The 19,261-nt window shown below is 31.0% G+C and overlaps 2 protein-coding genes across 2 annotated transcripts; one reads left to right on the forward strand and one right to left on the reverse strand.

Moving 5' to 3' along the window:
• The first annotated feature begins 381 nt into the window (after positions 1-381).
• On the forward strand, positions 382-6,749 carry LOC107943893 (transcription factor GTE8). The gene is made up of 10 exons (XM_016877703.2): positions 382-2,849; positions 2,954-3,002; positions 3,106-3,246; positions 4,920-4,963; positions 5,097-5,166; positions 5,261-5,341; positions 5,419-5,534; positions 5,630-5,696; positions 5,798-5,928; positions 6,014-6,749. The coding sequence occupies exons 1-10, from the start codon at positions 1,527-1,529 to the stop codon at positions 6,344-6,346; spliced, it is 2,355 nt and encodes a 784-aa protein (XP_016733192.1). The 5' UTR covers positions 382-1,526; the 3' UTR covers positions 6,347-6,749.
• A 2,514-nt stretch (positions 6,750-9,263) lies between these two features.
• Positions 9,264-12,935, reverse strand: LOC107943894 (26S proteasome non-ATPase regulatory subunit 6 homolog). The gene is made up of 8 exons (XM_016877704.2): positions 12,595-12,935; positions 12,378-12,492; positions 11,068-11,158; positions 10,818-10,963; positions 10,500-10,719; positions 10,303-10,411; positions 10,023-10,191; positions 9,264-9,863 (listed from the first exon to the last, which is right to left on the reverse strand). The coding sequence occupies exons 1-8, from the start codon at positions 12,731-12,733 to the stop codon at positions 9,689-9,691; spliced, it is 1,164 nt and encodes a 387-aa protein (XP_016733193.1). The 5' UTR covers positions 12,734-12,935; the 3' UTR covers positions 9,264-9,688.
• Between the last annotated feature and the right edge of the window lie 6,326 nt (positions 12,936-19,261).

Consider the following 19,261-nt stretch of genomic DNA (forward strand, 5'->3'; position numbering starts at 1 on the left):
AATATTATTACAAATATATTTCTATTTTTATATAAAAATCAATAAAAAAACAATGCAAGAGAATGATTTTTAAGCTTCCATAAAAATATCATTAGATTACTGTTAAATAAATTTTTATCTAAGTTATTCTCGCCAACTAGTGAATGTGGCATGACGTAATAAGATTGGTTGATGATGAGGATTTAGTTGACAAAAAATTCTAAAATTGGATTAGAGGCCCCCAATTCAGCAAGTGTGGATAAAGTATCGTGAGAGGGCAGTGAAAAGTCAATGCAGAAACGTGGTGGGCGTACTTTCTTCACTCTCCATCAATAACTTCTGACAATTTGTTGAGAATATTTACTCGCCAAATTTAATGTTCCACCTGTCAAATAGTGAAACAGTTAGAAACGTGTTGTTCTAAAATGAGCGAGTAGTTTATATTCAAACACACGAGAGCTTAGTGTAATAATGGGAACTCAAGTAAAGTCATCAAAGATTTGAATCGTAACAATGACAGCCGTCAGATCTAGACTCTGACGGTGGATCAGAAATTATAATGCTACCCGTTGGATTACACCGACTGAAAAGGCTAGGATGAGCTCAATAGCGGCGGGAAAAGAGGCCATTGGGCCTTTAAGTTGAGAGGCGAAACGTAAGACCTCGGCCTATCAACGACTACATTCTCTCTCTCTTTCTCGGTCTCTTATTGTTATTAACCTTTTTTCGTTCTTTCTGATTTTGCTCGCGCTTCGAGGCCAAGATTTGTCGAGGAGTGAGAGGAAAGGGGGAGTTTCAATTTTCAATTTCTCTCTCTAGGGTTTCTAATCGGGAAAATCTATCCGTGGCTCTGTTGCGAGATCCAGGTTTTGAAATAAAAGAATTCATGTGGAGACAGATTTAGGGTTTGAGCTACATTTCAAATTTTCCATTTCAACCTCGATTCTAAAGACATAAACGAGCTTAGCGTAGATTTTTCAATTTTTTCTCCCGTAAGTATTGATTCGTTCTTATTTTCTTCAATAATTCTTTCTTTAAACAAATCCTCATCATGCTGTGGATTCATATCATTCATTATGTGGGAAATACGACGGAAAAATGAGTGAATTTTGTTGTTCTTTTTTCCATTGAGCGGCAAGGAAAGGAAAGAAAAGTGTTATAGTTTTACTTGAGGTGCCGTTGATTGGGAACTTAAGAGAAAAGAGTTCATAATTTTGGGTTTTGTTTTTTATACACCGATTGCGATTTCTTTAATTAGGGTTATAATTCAACATTTCATTCTTTGAAGAATGTGAATACCAATATCCTGGATTGGTGTATGAATTCTTTTGGAGGACTAATGAACTGCCCATTTTGGAACTTCTCAAGAAATTAGGATTAGTAGATACACTTAACTTTTGTTGCAATTGGAGCTCATAACAAGCGAATAGAGTGTCATTATCCTATCGAATTTTACATTTTGATTCTGGGTTTCAATATGATCAACCATGGGAGATTATAGAACTTAGCGGAGTGGTTGTTATGTGCTGTCATTGGAAGTCAATCTTATGGCACCAGCTATTCCCATACAGTACACAGGACAGAAGGAATCTGGAAAGTGTTCATTTTCGAGATTGATGGGGAAGTCTAGGAAGCATTCTAAGGGACGGAATTCTTCTAGTTTCAGCCATGATTACAAGCATGCTGTTGAGACAATGGGTGAATCAGAAGGCTTTGGGAGTTCTAGACGGATTTTTACAGAGATGACGGTGTCAGAGGATTCTTGTGCACGGAAAAGGAAATGCATCAGTTTGAATGCCGATAGTTATGATAATTTTGGTGTACCTATGCAAGTATTGTCTCTGTCTAAAATGTCACGACGGGAAAGAAAGGATATGGGATTGAGGCTAAAAATGGAGCTTGAACAGGTTCGGGTGCTGCAGAAGAAAGTTGGTTCTTTTGGTACAAGTGTTCTTTTATCACCATCTACTGATAACAGGAGTTGCAGTGATGGGAAGAAGAGGCCTCTCCTAGAGAGTGTGCATCAGTCAGTAGAAGTATTGAGTTTGCAGGGGAAGAAACGACCTCTTGGAGGACGTAATGGAGCCTGCACAAAAAAGAATCCATCTGGATATTCTGAATCTCAGAAGCCTGCTGTGGCAGTGAGTAATTCAAATGCTCATTTGATGAAGGAATGTGAGACTTTGCTTAACCGTTTGATGCAACATAATTTTGGTTGGGTTTTTAACAGCCCTGTTGACGTAGTGAAGTTGAACATTCCAGATTATTTTACTGTCATTAAGCGCCCCATGGATTTGGGCACTGTGAAGAAGAGGATAACTTCAGGGCACTATTCAAATCCTTTGGACTTTGCTGCAGATATTCGCCTTACATTTTCTAATGCAATGACATATAACCCACCTGGAAATGATGTCAACTTCATGGCCAAGACACTAAGTAAATATTTTGAAGTAAGATGGAAAGCTATAGAAAAGAAGCTTCCTGTAACGAAAAATGTTGATGCTGTGCCTTCAACAGCAGCTGCACCTATAGAAGGTGAAACGAAAAGTAATGTTTTACCTTTGAAAAAGAAAAAAATTAACCCAAAAGATGCTATGGACAAGCCAGAGCCCATCAGACAAATCATGACCGATTGGGAGAAGCATAATTTGAGCACAGAATTAGAGTCTTTGTTGGGAGAATTACCTGAAAACATTGTTGACTTTCTTAAAGAGCAGAGTTCTTGTGATGGTCAAATGGGTGAGGATGAGATTGAGATCGATATTGATGCTCTAAGTCATGAAACATTGTACAAATTGCGTAAACTTTTGGATGATTATTTGCTGGAGAAGCAGAAAAACCTGGCAAAAGCTGAATCCTGTGAAATGGAGGTATCCTTATGCATCTATCTCATCCTTTGGTGCCTTTCTTTTTCTTTTATCCAAAATGCAACATTGGCATTCATGATATTGCTTTGTCTTTTCCGTTTTTGTAGCTTCTTAATGAGTCAGGGTTTAGCAATTCATCAATGCAGCCGTGTAAAGGTAATTTACCAACCTCTGTGCATTTTTGGATTTATTTACAGATAGCAAGGTAGCAGTAAACCAAATCATTGCAGAAACTAATATTTCTTCTCTTTCTTGTTAGGTAATGATCAAGTTGATGAGATCATAGATATAGTTGGTAGCAGTTACCGTCCAGTAGCAATAGAGAAGGGGTCAACCCATAGAAATAGCAGATGCAGTAGTTCCAGTGGATCCAGTGGTGAATCAGGCTCTTCTTCTAGTGGTTTGTACAATTATACTGTTGTGAACTTTTCCTTTATTTATTTATTATGCTTAAGAGATCTTGTTTCAAGCAATTGTTGTGTGTTTGAGCATGCTGTTTCTGCTTTATTATTGAAGAAAACTTAAAGGAAATATATGTTTTGGATATGGGAAAATATATGTATGGAAAAAATTCTATGTGAAAGTTATCTCTACTAAGAGTTCTGATTTTTGTTGAGCTTATTCACAATTTTGTAGATCATAGTCTGTCTAAGTCAAGTTGTTTTCTAGCTTGAGATCATTCTTTGATGCTCTTCATTGTTGTTGAGTGGTTGATAAAATGTTCCCATGTTGTTGTTGTGTTTTTTTTGGTGCAACTCAATGCTTTTGTTTGGTTTCTACTCGATTCTGTTTATTTTTTATATCTATCCTAACGTGTAGAGGACTCGGATTTAGGGGTGAGTATTCGACCAAGTCAAGTTGAATCGAGTAAAAAAAATTCGAGTCAGTCAAGTTGACGAATAATATTTTAGCAACCGAACTCAATTTGAATTTTTTTCGAATCGAATTGAATCGAGTGAAAAAATTTCGAGTTAAGCCGAGTCGAGTTAATGAATCATATTATTTATACTCAATGTTGCATTTATATGAACTGATTATTTAACTAGTAGACGAAGTACAAGGTTATTTAAGTACATAAACAATATAATTGTTTTAACTTTTAACTTAATGAGTAAATATTTATCAAAACAACGTAATTTTGCCTTTTAACTTAATAGTTTTGAATTTTAACTTTAGAAAAGGTAAATATTTATCAAAACGACGTAGTTTGGCCTTTTCTTATCCGGATTTTCGGATAACTTGAATTGTGTAATTCATATTCGAGTTAAACCAAAAAACTTAATTTTTTATTCGAGTTGATCCTAATAACTTGATTAACTCAAATAACTCGAACTATTAATTCAAAATTTGAATTTTTATCGAGTTTTTCGAATCGAATCGGATTTTACTCACCTCACTTGGATTAGAACTTAATCTTTAGGTATTTGGCTTTTGCCTTTTTCCTTATTGAAGATGACTCCCAAATATATCTCTCTGGAAAATGTTCATTGATGGAATTGAATCTATCAATCCTTTTTCAACAGTTAATTCTGCCCATTTGCAAACATATTCTATCATTGTAACATGCTTACCTATCTCTGCTGGCTGGTTTATTTTATCTCAGCTGTATTTAGATAACTTGATTCCCTTAAATTAGAATAGGGTGAAACTATGGATATGAGTCCTGAAACTTGGGAATACAAGATGAAAGAAAGAAACGGGAATAGCTTTTGAATAACAGGCCAGCTTTGTTTATGATAATTTGTTCACCGTGTGGAACTTTTGACTGAAACTCTTGCTATCAATTATGCAATTTGTTATCTTAGTTGTTTATGCAAATAATAATGGTCACCATTTTTCTGATTTTTAGAGTTTCTCTAGTTAGAACCATTTTTGTTAATTTTTTGCTTGAGATTTGATGCCCGCTGCCTACTTTCTATTCATGTTAGTGATGCAAGTTAAATTGGGGACCATCTAAAACAAGCTATAAAATCACATGTTATGAGGATTACGTGGGACATGCTTCACAGCAAATGTAAACTTGTGCCGTTTCTTAACATACTGTAATTTTCATTTTGTACTTTTCTTTTTCAGATTCAGATTCTGCTAAGGCTTCTGTTCCATTTAGTTCTACAAAGGTATCTCTTTTTATAATTTGGAAATTCCAAGTGTTTTTGTAAATTGAAAACGAATTTCTTCTCTGCTGTGAGTGTATTTGAGACACAGTGCATCACAATTCTAATATTTATCTTTACCATCCTTATGTGATAGGAAAATTTTGAATCAGGAACAAATATGGAGTCAAAGAACGGAAGTGTTGCTGTTCCTGATGCTGGAAATCGTAAGTTTTCCCATTCTTTTTTTGCACATGTATGCCTCTGGAAAATCTATTTTGGGTCAATATAAAATATGACTATTCTTTTGTGCTCATACAGAGTCTTTAAATGAGTTGGGTCAAGTTGAGCTAAACTCTCATGATAAGTCTAGTGCTGTTGAGGTACAATGCCACCAAGAGGGTAAGCATAATTATTAGAAAGGCTCTGTACTGTTACAGTTGGGGCATCATCTGACCCATAATGCTGTAATATTATAGAGGAGAGTGCTCCATCTGAGAGGCAAGTCTCCCCCGAAAAGCTCTATCGTGCAGCTTTATTGAGGAACCGTTTTGCTGACACCATATTAAAAGCTCGAGAAAAGGCGCTTGAAAAGGTTAGTACAGAAGCTTGATTCAGTTATTCTTACATGCCTGTATGGGGAAGATGGTCAAAGCCCCATTGATTCATTTCTAACTAGATTGAGCACAGGGTGAGAAGGGTGATCCTGAGAAACTGAGGATGGAGAGGGAGGAACTTGAGAGGCGACAGAGAGAAGGTTAAACTTCATATTTTTGTTGAATGCTTCCTGCAAGTGTAGATTCTTTTTCCCCCTGAATATCTGAAGAACTATGATTCTTTTTCCTTTTACCTTATTAGAAAAAGCGCGATTACAAGCAGAGGCTAAGGCTGCTGAAGAGGCTAGGAGAAAAGCAGAAGCAGAAGCTGCTGCTGAAGCCAAAAGGAAGAGGGAGCTGGAGAGAGAAGCTGCACGTCAAGCACTCTTACAGGTAAATTGGATATGTCAGTTTCTCTTTGTAACCAATGTGATGTGTCCTTGTCTTAATGCCACTGAGAAGTTAACCTGCTTTGCAGATGGAGAAGACAGTGGATATCAATGAGAACCGTCAATTTATACAAGATTTAGAAATGCGGTTCGCAGATGGAGAAGACTGTAGAAGTAATCCCCTTGAACAGCTAGGATTATACATGAAGGAAGATGATGAGGATGAAGAAGATGAACCTCCCCAAAGTGCTCCAGAGCCAGCAAACGATATAGATGAAGGAAATCTCTGGGGAAGAAGTAATCCCCTTGAACAACTAGGATTATACATTAAGGTCGAAGATGACAAGGATGAAGAAGCAGAAGCAGCTCCTCAAACTGCTCAGGAGCCAGTAAATGATGTAGAGGATGGAGAAATTGATTGATGGCTATTCTCCCTCTGCTTGTTTACCATGGGGGTTCTGCAAAATTCTGATGATGGGTCACTATATTTCGCTCCCTTTGACAGCAAGAGCACAACCATGGGGAGAAATGAAGAACTGCAGAAGCAAACATTATCCTTCAGCTTTGAATGGTTATTTGGCATAATATGGATGGATTTGCCTACTGTTTCGCGGATCTTGTGATTGACTTTGCTTTTGGATTGTGCTCGAGGAAAGTCTGTTTTTTTTCTTGTTCATCTTCTTCCTTTTGAGGATAATCAAGTAGAAGAATCAACTTCCTGATCATCAGTTGGGATCAGCTAAGTGTACTATAATAGTTGTTTAAAGGTTCTGGCCTTTTTGGTACTAAAGTGGGATAATAAAAATCCTTTTTGTAGATATTAAATTTATTCATCTCATGTTTAGCTTTGACTCTTTTTCCCCCCTTTTCTGAATCAACAGATTAGATAGGATCACTGACTTTAGGCATCCCTTCATTTATGCAATTAGATGTTTTCTTCTCTTGCCAAAAAAAAGAAATTATAATTTATGATGGTTAGATATTAAATTTTGAATTTTAAAAATGGGTATGATGAAAATTCGATTTGATCTTTATTCTTTTTAGTTAAAAATAATTCATAATTTTTTTTTGTTAAAAATGTTGAATAAAACATTAAATTTTTAAATATATATTTCATGTTTGTTTTTTAATTTTATATACTCATATATATTAAATTTATTTTTATAATATCTTTTATATATTTAAATTATTTGTTGATGTGACATATAAGACAAATAATGTCAAACCACATGTGTTGTCACGCAAACATCATTAAAAAATGTAAATTGATAAAAGATGTAAATATTGATAACTAAATTTATCATTATACCTTAAAAAGTTACTTGTGATTGTATAAATTATATATTTAATATGTATTATATACTAATTTTCTTACTCATTCAACAAATAAATTTGATTGTAACTACCAATTAAAATATATTTAAGATACTTTATAATTTTGTATCTAACCTATAATATGTATTAGTTTTTTAAAATCATTATAATATATATATGATATATACAATTTTCTAGATAAAATATAAATTTTTTTATAAAATTTATTAAATTTTTATTTATGAAATATATTTATTATAAATATTTAAAATTTTTGAAAAGCATTTTCTAAATATCTTTTAATTTTTTAACATGTTTTAAAATTAACTTTATGTTATTGAAAAAAGATATAGGACATTCGATAAATGAGAATGATTTACACATGAAAATTATTATACGACATCTATTAAAAATAAATAAAATATCTAATACATAATTCAAAAATAAAAATTATAATATATACATTATATAAAATAAAAATTACAAAAACAATATATAAAATATAAAAATTCAAATATATATCAATCAAAAAAATATTAAATTAAAAAAATTATAATATATAGAACTAAAAATTATAAACACATGAATATATAAATTCAAAAAAATAAAATAAAAAAATTGTAAAATTTTATTAAATTAAAGTAATTCCAATTTTATTATACATCAATTATATAAAATAAAAAATTACAAAAAAATTATAAAATAAAAATAATTCAAAAATGAAAATCTTATTTTTTTACAATATATATTAAACCGGTCAACGATCAGCATTGTCATCATCTATCAATGGCCACATCATTGATGACATAAGAAAAAAGTGCATCTCATGGCGCATTCTCATCGATTGGGTTTATCATCTATTTCTTTAACCTTGTCAATTTTTTGAACTAAAAACTATGATGGAAGGATAATATATGTATTAGTATGGTTTAAGAACCAAATCATAATTTAAGCGCCCTATAAACTACAAACTTTTTAACCTCAGAGGTAGAGATTTGTTGGTACAAACTGTGAGATTAGAGAGTGGAGGTGGCGGTTTTGCGCCTAAAGCTGCTAGTAGTGGTCTTTAGAGAGATTGGAAGACTTAGAAGGGAAAAGAGGTTGGCGGACCTGACGGTGCAATTTCTTCGGCGAGGTATGTCATTAATATATTGACCATATTCAACTTTTATATGTTTTATCATATCATGTAACTTAACGAGTGTTAATTCAATCCACATTGTTATTTTTGTAATATCCTCTAGTTTAGAGATTTAGGGGTATTATAGATAATTTAGATTTGTATAAACAAAATCATACCACATAAGAATAGATATTGGGCATTGAACAATTTTTTTTTCTGAGAGGAGATGTTGATCCTGCGCTTTTGGAGGCCATGAATTGTGAAGATTGCAAACTCAGTTTTTCACCTCCAACATTCTTAGTGGATCAGAAAAAATTATATTTATATATGGACTGCTGATTCTCTAACTCGTTTAATGCATTGGAAACCACTCGACATTAATCTTTTACATAGATCATGGTCCTGAATTAATGTACGGTAATGCAAAAAAAAAAAGTTGTAAATGTTAAAATTCATAAATACTACTACTTATACCAAATAAACCATTAAATGTCAGGTACCTTGTTCAGCCAATCTCAATACTAATTAAACCATTGGTGTGTTTTGAAGTTAAAAGTAAATCGAGCAACACTATTTTATTATAAAATCACAACAATCTATTGGCCAAATTTAAACTAAAGGCAAGTAATAATGTTCTCATTTGAGCCGGCAACGCTAATAAAAATTATCAGGTGAACCTACTATTATTGTCTTGGTACTGCTACATATCAGACCGATGTGTTCCAGGCTTATATATCATCTAATTTTTATTCTCAATAAAATATTATTGTATTGACATGCAATTTTTTTTTTTTTAAGTTTGAGATAATAAAAGTTTATTTAAAACATCAACATCTCATACCATATCAACCATATGGCCGGTACACCAGTTCAAACTGGTATTGGCCAAAACACAAACCGGAGCAGCAAAAACACACCGACATTTTGACTGAAATAAAACTTAAATTTACATATTGGTTTAGAATGGGAATGATATGTATCAGCTAGTACGATCAGTACCAATATAGTCCTGACTACCATGAGGCCAACCCCTTTTAAAATATTTCACAGATTATAGGAAAACCAGTAGTTTCTCAACATAATGATGCTGTAAATACTATTTTGTAGCTTTTCTACCGTAGAATGTGGGTACGGAAAGAAACTTTAAAAGATAGGTTTGTGTCAAACGCTCGAACTAGAATCTGAATAGCATAGAGTAAAAATGGTGAACTCCTATAAAACGGGAACTTGTGAACAACTTGCTAAGAAGCCTCTCAGCCTAGTAAAAACAGTTCTGAAACAGCCTATTTTCATAGTTCTTTGGAACTGTTTAATGTGACTAAATACTTCATAGGTCAATGACGCGTGACAACTTCTGGATCCGGTTTAGTAAGAAGTCACCTTGTTTAATGGTGGCTTGGTAAAGAGCATTCTTCGCATCAGGGCGGTTAGTTTCGAGAACACCAGCAACCTTGTCAATCTTGCAATGAAGCTTCCCTGCTGCAATGAAACGGGATAGCTCCCTGGGATCATGGAAGATAAAACACAATTATGTCAGGGCAGGAAAAAAAATACAGCCAAACTCAACCAATTTTAACAGCAATGCTAAAAGTAGGGAAAAGGGTATTTGTCAATGAACCCTAATCCCTAACCTAAAGAGGTCACTGGCTTTAATTACTCACATATCAATGAACTCCACCGTCACTCCAAAAGCCTTTGCCATAGCTTCAGTCGTAACACTTTTGTAGGATTCCAGAAATTGAGAGTAAACAACAGTTCTGACTTCCCTCATGTAAAACCGGAAATGAGGATGCAAATATCGGTCCAGTTTTATCTGCTCCGTCAGGCCAGCTAATATATAATTCAAACAAATTGAATGAACAGATCAGTGAAAAAAAATAGCTTTTATCAAACATGAGATAAAAAATTGTTAATGGCAGTAAAATTTAGACCAATACATACCGAAGGCTAAGAAGAAAGATTTGTACTGGCAATCATATAGAGAGTTTAAAAATTCCGAAAGATGTGGAATTTTTCCAATCACAGTCAGGATTTCAGGAGCATCAACCACCTACAAGATTTAAGAGATTAAGAGACTCGCCCAGGTAAAAGATAATACAGGTCATAGGATCAGAATGCTGAGGCAAACTCCAAAATACCTTTTGTTTCAGGGAAACTCTATCCAATGATATGATGCTAGTAAGCACGGTGTAAAATATGAATGTGTCATAAGGGAAAAGTTCATAAGTTGTGAAGGTTGAAATAGAATCCAAAAATAGATTGGCAGCTTTCTTAAAATTGCGAGTGGACATGCAATACAAGCCTTCATACACCTTTAAACGGTTCTTCCTCTCCCAGTCACCCCCTCCTTCAAACAAGCTGGCATCAAAATAGTAGCAGAGTAAGTAAAAGGCATACATCAGAAGTTATGCAAAAGCCAGAAGTAATAGAAACTGTTGATACATATTGTTATGTACTTTTTTGCTTTATCAATGCTCTTGGAAATAAGATCAAAATCCATATAGAACAAGCCAATTTGCAAAGTATAGAAAACCAAGTCCATCTTTTGGCCAACAGCAACTGTCTTGCTTTCTGTCAACTTCAGTTGCTCCAATGCTTTCTCCTACATTGAGAGGGCACACAAGTCAAGATGAGAAATACAGCACTCAAAAATGAATAGATGAGCTGACATCAGCTTCAAGAGTAATAAACTACAATTATAAATACCTTTTCACCTATCCGAATGTAATATAAGGATTTTGCTAAATGTGCTTCTCGAACTTCACTTTCACCTAAGTTTTCTTCAGCATCAGCAATCCTACAATGCCAAAAGGCAGACATGAGTTAAAACATAATTCAATAAGAAAAGAGTAATTAATCTCATATGTTAAGATTGTTTCTTTCCTTTGTTGAAGAGGCAGACTGGTGGTTGAAAGATATTGCGACGTAGTTTAGATGCGAGAGTTTTAGAAGAAAATTAATGTCATTTCATCATTCTTATATTAAAGCATTCATCATTGACAAAAAATTATTACCTCTTTAATAGATAACATCATTTAGTTCTAAATCCTAATAATATTACCATGCAAACTCTCAAGCAATTGAAACTGAGTTATGATCTTGACTGGTCGTACATCCTTATATAGATAGAAAAATGCTATCAATTCAAACCCCTCTAACTATTTTGTGACTGCTGTGGAGAGAGATTGACTGTCAGGCAACTGACAAGGAGTTATTATCTTGGAAGTGTACATTCTTGTATAGATAGAAAAAAAAATTGCTACAGATTCAAATCCATCTAAATATTTTTTGTATACAGTGTTAGAAGTAAATAATGCTATCTATTGTTTTATAAAACCAGCATTGTTCTTGGGTTGGTACTGCCTTGGGGCTTTTGGTGTGTGTATTTAATTCACCAAAAATAGGAACATTAGCAATTATTACTTCATCCCACTTCGTTTTTATTAAAGACCCTGAGAGTTGAGATAATTCAGCTACTACAATGAATTCTACCAACTCATTATCTATCTAGCTCAGCTGTATTTGATTAACAGCAGTTCATGGGCATACCTCTTGTAAATGTTACAACTCCAAACAAGTAACCATAATAAAGCAACTCTCATAATAACAGCTGCTAATAAAAAATGACCAAGAAAAGTTGCAAAGCATAAAGATATCAAAGCGACAGAAAGAAATTTAAAATTCAACCACTCACAACACTCAATTAAAGTTTCAATTCATGAAACCCCTTATTGGTTCATAATCTGTCTGTTTCTCCAAAAACTCAATCCACTACGAGTTCCCAATCACCAAGCAAATGATACGGTCAATACACGTTAGGCTAAAAGTTCCACATTATATTCTCATCAATTGAGAATTAAACAAACCCTAACCAACAATGTGAACCAAAAACCTTAAATATATACTTCCCATCAACAATTAAGGCCAGAAAACCTAAATCTACGATAAAGTAACTTTTTATTAACTAGCAACCACACAGGAAACGAAAATTAAAGGGGGAAAAAAGAAATACTCACTTCTCGTCAAGCTTCTTAATCTCCTCCTCATTCTTGGCACGCATCGATTCCAAAAGGCTCTGATCCAGCTCCAACACTTCATCAGTAACGAGGGTTTCATAATATGAAGTCATATCTAAAACCACCACAACAACGAAAAAAAAAACAACGCATATCGTGTAAAATTAGAAGCGGAATAATTAACTCGCAAGGAGAAGAGTTGAATCTGGGAAGTTACCATTGGATTGGACCGAGTTGAGGACCTCATCCCTGAGACGGACCTTCTCAATGTCAGAGACGTCTGGATGCTTGAGGAGGAAGACGTTGTGAGCAAGGATGAGTTGCTGTGACTGCTGAGTTCCATCTTGTGTGTCCATGGCTGAGTCGATGCAGTGAACACGGAGTTGGAGCGAAAGGAGCCCTGCTTCTCTTTTGAGATAGCTTGGGAACTGAGAAATAGGAAAATAAATCTGGTTTGGGATAGTATACACAGGAATGAAGAAAAAATTCCCATGGAAATGGAGAAATTATTCTTTAGTCCCTTCCTAGCCCCAACCAATTTTTTTATAAACTATGTTACTGGTGACTAACAATGTTTTTTTTTTTTCATTTTGATTATTCAATTATTTATTTTTATTTATTTTTATCGAGCTATTTTTTATTTTTTTAGTGATAAAAAAATTAAATAATTAAATAATTATTTTGTAATTTTTTATATGGGATGACCAGTTAAAAAAAACCTGTATTCGGGTCACCTCTACTTTACTCTTTTTTTTTTTTTTTGTTTTTAGAGCTCATGGTAACAAAATTAGGCAAAAGACAAAAGAGTATAAAAGGTATAACCAATTGAGCATTTATGAAAAAAAACTTAATTAGCCCTTTTATTAACAGCATTAATGTAGCTTACGAAGCTCCCACATGACATGTTCTGTGGGCAACTTGTTGCCCTTACATACTAGCATATATTTAAAGATAAAAAAAATCTAAAAAAATGAATATTATAAAATGAATTATTAAAAATAGTAAATAATTATAAAAATATTAAAATTTATAATATACGAAAAATCATAAAATTTGTTGTTTTTACATGTCTAAATTAAATTTAAACAATTATTTATCTCGATTTATTTTGAATATAAATTTTAAATATTATAAAAATATTTAAAAGTAATCAAATATAAATAATTATTAAAAATATAAAATATATCGAATAAAATTTAAAATTTAATCTTAATATTTTTATTATTTAAATATTTAAATTTATTATTTTTTGTAAAAAATGGACATTAATACATTTATACAATCATATTTAAAAATAAAGTGTTATAAACTTAGGTCACGTACATTATTAAAAGTAAATTGTTATTAACTTTTTAAGTATAAATATTAAAATTTTTAAAATTTCATCAAAATATAAATACACCACATACAAGTTATAAATTTATGAGGGCACCATATTTTCAGAAAATTAGCTTCTAGGAGGTTTGTATCTGAAACTCATAATTAATAAACAACAAATTAAATTTTTAAATGTTAGATTTAGGGCTATGATTTTAATACTTTTTATGTGCTACTTTTTAATTATCATCATTTTCCTTTTCTAAAATTTTTAAATTTTTAATAATTATTTATAATCTTTGTTTTACCATTTTTATTATTTATTTCTAATTTTTAAAATATTTTTATATTGAGAATTTATGACCAAAATAAACCTAAACATGTAAAAACATTAATCTTTATAACTTTTAGAATTTTTATAAACTTTTTAATTTTTTTATTTAATAATCGTCTTGATAATTGTTATTTCCTTATTGAACATATTTTTATTTTTTTTAGCTCTAGTTTTTCAAGCATTTTGATACAACAAAAAGTATATTAAAAATTCTCTATTTAAATTTGTAAAAATTATTTATAAGTCCTTAAAATTATTTCTAAAGTGTTGGATAAAATAAACTTTTAAAAAGCCTTAATTTAACTTAATTTTTAATAAGTTTTTAACGTTCGAAGAACTTCTACCAATACTTAGGTGGACAAATATCAGTAGAACTCAAGATGAAAAGACCTTTAAAAGGTTACAGAATTCTACCAGTAGAACTAGGAGTTCTACTGATACAAGTCCACTTCTATCGATACAACGAAGCTGCAGACTGCAGTAATACTAATTTTTATGTCTACAACGACTCTATTTTGTTTCTAACGGCTACAAACGACCACAAAGTTGTTAGAATACTTAAATACAAGGTCAAGGCTCCTCATTAATATATAGAAACAGGTGCCTATATTCCAAAAACTCAAATTTTCAATCTTTTACTAAATATTTCTTGTACACACTTGTGGGTTAAGTCTTTTATCATTCTTTCAAGTGTTATAACTTTGTGTGAGAGTGCTTAATTGTTGATTATCTACCTTATAGAGGTATCATCTTATTCATTATTATTTTCTCTCATTTGTGAGGTGTTACTTAAGGTTTTGGGTACAAAACCTTAAGGGGAAGTGGTTCTATCTTACCTTTGAAAAAATATGAATTTATAAGGTTAAACATTGTCCTTGAAGGTTCAAATCTAGTGGATTTGGAAAATCCTTAGTTGAGGAAAGTTAAGGTAGTGGAAGTAGGCAATTGTGACCGAACCACTACAAATACTTGAGCCAATTTATTTTTTTCATTTCTCAAAAACATTTTAATACACCAATTCACTCCACTCTTGGTGTATTTCGATCTCAATAATTGGTATCAAAGCTAGAACCCTAGAGATTGATTTACCACCAAGAAAGAAGATCCTCAAGATATCCAAGATAGAAGCTATAAGTCAAGAAATTTGCTTCATAGCATTGGAACAAAATTCCACCATATTAGGAGAAGGCATTCCACTATGATGCCTCATTTATTCAATGGCACCAACTACTCATATTGGAGAACAAAAATAAAGCTATTCATCTAAGCTAACGACTATGAAGTTTGGAAGATAATTACAAATGGGTCATATCTTCCAATAAAAAGGGTCGAAGATGTTATTGTCCCAACGAAATAGAGTGAATGGGATGATAATGATATCAAGAAGGTGCAATTAAATGCAAAAGTTATATATGCTCTATTTAGTGTTATTGGTCTAAATAAATATAATAGAGTCACCTTGTATGACGATGCAAAAGAAATACGAGATAAGCTTGTAATCACTTATGAAAAGACAAGTAGAGTTAAAGGTACTTTTGAATAAGTTGAGGGCAAACTACTGTATTAACCCTAAAGAATTTAAGGGTTAATTTTGGTCAACTTAATGTAAAAACAATGGATGGCTTGCCCATCTTTCGGGCCAAACCTTAGACTTTTTCTGCTCTTCAATTTCGTTGATGCGTTAAAATCATCGTAACACACTTCACTTTATTTCATGTTATTTATCTTCTTTCAATTGCTTTTGGTCAATAACTCAATATACCCCTCAAGAAAGGATTTCTCCATAGTCTAAATTTTATTCGGTTTATACTTTCCTATATATATCACGATCTTTATGATTGATTTCAGAGTACACGATTTTCATTTTTTTTCTTAAATAATTTTCTAAAGTCTCTTGATGCTGCAGATTAGTCAAAAAAAATTTATAAAAATTTACTTGTATTTCTAAATAATTTTTTAAAAGTTTTCAAGGTGCCATTGATTGAAATATAAATTTTATTTTGTTCTCAAATGATTTTCTAATCTTTAGTGAATTAAATATTTTTCAAAAAATATAAATTTCATTTCTTTCTAAAAGATTTTCTTAAAGATTTTGGGTGCAAAATATAATATTCTACTGAATTTGAAATTTTCCAAAAAGAAAAACCATGTGATCATTATTGATTAAGGCTTTCTTTGGATTCATATCGTGCACAATGCGTTGAAAATTTTGTGTTGAAAAATCAATTTCACCACACCACAATGCGTTGGGATGCTGTTTGGAACAAATTGCAGTGCACAAACGTGCTGCACTGGATATGAAAATTTTGATTGGTGCTAAAAGCTCCAGTCAACCCACTGAGGGCAATAGGTAATTTTAAAAGACAAAAATACCTATGCTTTTATTTATTATTTTTAAATTGATTAAAATATTTATAATAAAATATTTTATTAAATATTTATTATTTTACTATTTTATCATTTTATTTAATAAATAATTTAAATTGATTATATAATTTATTAAAATATTTATAATAAAATATTAGAAGATAAATTTTAATATTTTATTAAATGAATTTATAAATTCACATATTTTAATAATTTTAGAAAAGTAAAATAATTTAAAAATTTCTATTATATATCAATTCTAACCTGATGTCCTTAGTCATTTTTTATTCTCACCTCACCGCTACAGCTGCGTTTGAATCTAAACACACACACCACCATTGTTTCTAATCTCACTGCTACAGTATCTAATTTCACCGCTACAGTAACTAATCTCACCACCACCGGTGTGTTTACCTCCGATAACCTCATCGGATGTAAACACACCGCCCATCCAAACTAAGCCTAAAATAGATTTTGATAAAGTTTATTAATAAATTCAAGGGATATATATCATATTTACATACAAACTTTAAACAATCCAATGTTGTGAAAAGAAAGGTCTATAAAGGAAGTTTATTAATGAATTCAATAAAAAAAATTTCCCCATTTATGTTGCCAAGCTATTTTATTTTAAACAATTCAGATTTTCAATCTTTTAACCTAAAAGGTTCTTGTTCCTTTGAGCTCAGGGGAAGCTTTTTATTTTTATTTTTTATTTTTGGTAATTTCTCCTTGTTTTCGAAAAGTAAAAAATTCGTTAAAATTTAAATGTTTAGTGTTTTTTTTAAATGTGTTTTTAAGGAATAAAATTTTCATTTTAAATATGATATTATGAAGTAAAAATGTACATTTAAATAATGTTCAAATTCGTTAATATTATGATATTTTAGAAAGAATATAAAAAAATAATTTATTATAACTCATTATTAATATTTGATATATTAAATATAAATTTTAAATATTTTTAAGTAATTAATATTAATTATTTGTAAAATTTAATTTGAATATATAAATTTAATTTGAATATATAAATTATATTTTCAATATTAAAATATAACAAATACAAATTTATATATATTGTTATATATTTGAAATTTCAATAGAAAAAAAAATTATATACCCGCTAATACTTAGATCAGACATGATAGTGGTATTGGATAGTTCACCTTACTTATGGGTAAGGCAAAGAGCTGCTACATGTGGTGGTTGGAGAATAATGGTCGTTAGATGTAGTAGGATATGTATTTGGATAGAGAGAGAGAGTCAAGGTCTCTTTTCATGGACGAGCTGAGAGGTTATGTATCATTAGCCCTAATCTTGAGGTATCATGGGTCATTTTTTTATTGGTGGGTTTGAAGCAAGTTGGTTAAGTGGTCATCACCCTAAACCTAGGTAGGATGACAATTGAAAATATTGTCAATCACTTCAAATGAGACATGATTTGTTGGTGCCAAAGGTGACAGTTAAAACACGCGAGACCCACATGATGTTGTGGTTGATGAGTGGTTGCAAGGAGTTATCCTCAAGAACCTTTCAGAGGAGTAGCTCTAAAGAGTGAGTTCCTGAAAGGTGTGTCTAAGGGGTAATAGTATAACAATATCCAATATAAATATTATATAAAATACATTAGATTATAAATAAGGGTTAAACATGTCATTTGACTCCAAAAATGTTTTTTTTAAACGCAAAAATTAAAAAAATACTTCTACCATTGAATTCAAAAGCACTTTCAAAAAAAAATTATTTACTATTTTTATAATTACAAAATTACTTTTTAACTCTAAAACAATAAACAATGAAAAACAAAGCTTTGTAGAATTTTCTATTTATAGTTCTATAGAGATTTAAACACATACTTGTGAAATGTTTTTTGTAAGACAAAATCATAAAACTTTATGTCAAAATAAACATTTCACTGTGATGAATCTCAAATATAACAATCCCAATATCATGGGTGAATGTATTTGGTGCTAATTAGCACATTTATTATTAAATAAAATAATTTAGTTTTTGTACTAATAAAAATAATCAAAGAAAGTTAAAATTTAAAAGAGTCAACATTTATCGTTTAAAAAATGTTATTTATTGTTTAACAAAATTATATTTTGGAAGTTTTTTCATTATTTTCAGATAAAATATTTTGTTTGGAGCTGAACTGTAAATGAAAAAACAATTTTCATGTAATTTTTTATGTTAATTTTATTCTAATTCGACTTTATTTGATTATATTTAATAGTACAATAGTAGATGAGCTAATTTGATCCAACCTCTATAACAGAAGGACTTCTTAGATACTTTCACCTAATGTATAATGTTACAAACTTCATACACACGATGTTTTTAGTGTTGCTTTCATTGGTGGCAAAAACTTCCTTATTTCACATAAAAATTTTTCAATATTCGATAATTACATTAAATCTCAATTAAATTTAAAATTAAACTAGGTCAAACCCTTAAATGAGCGGCAAAACTTACACAACTCGTATTTTCTCCATTCAATGTAACTCAAACCCATGATCTTAGGAGGCATGAATCTTCTTGCTACTTAACAAACAAGTGTTTGTTTTATTTATATTTATTAAATAATAACATATTTATAGACCATAAACTAGACATGCTAATTAGTATAAATTTTATTTTAAATATAAACATTGTTGGCTTATGATAATTATAAAATTGTTAAAATAAAAGCATTGTTAGTATAAAGTAAGTTTATCTTTTCCGAAGAAAATTTAAAACTAATTGTATATAATTTTTCAAAACATTAATTGGAGTATTTTTTATGTCTATAAATAATTCATATTTAAAATTAATAGTTATCCTTTCTAATAATATATTTTCTCTCAAATTTTAATCTATTTTCTTT

Source organism: Gossypium hirsutum, chromosome A03, assembly GCF_007990345.1.
Source record: "Gossypium hirsutum isolate 1008001.06 chromosome A03, Gossypium_hirsutum_v2.1, whole genome shotgun sequence".
NCBI classification, from domain to species: Eukaryota; Viridiplantae; Streptophyta; class Magnoliopsida; order Malvales; family Malvaceae; genus Gossypium; species Gossypium hirsutum.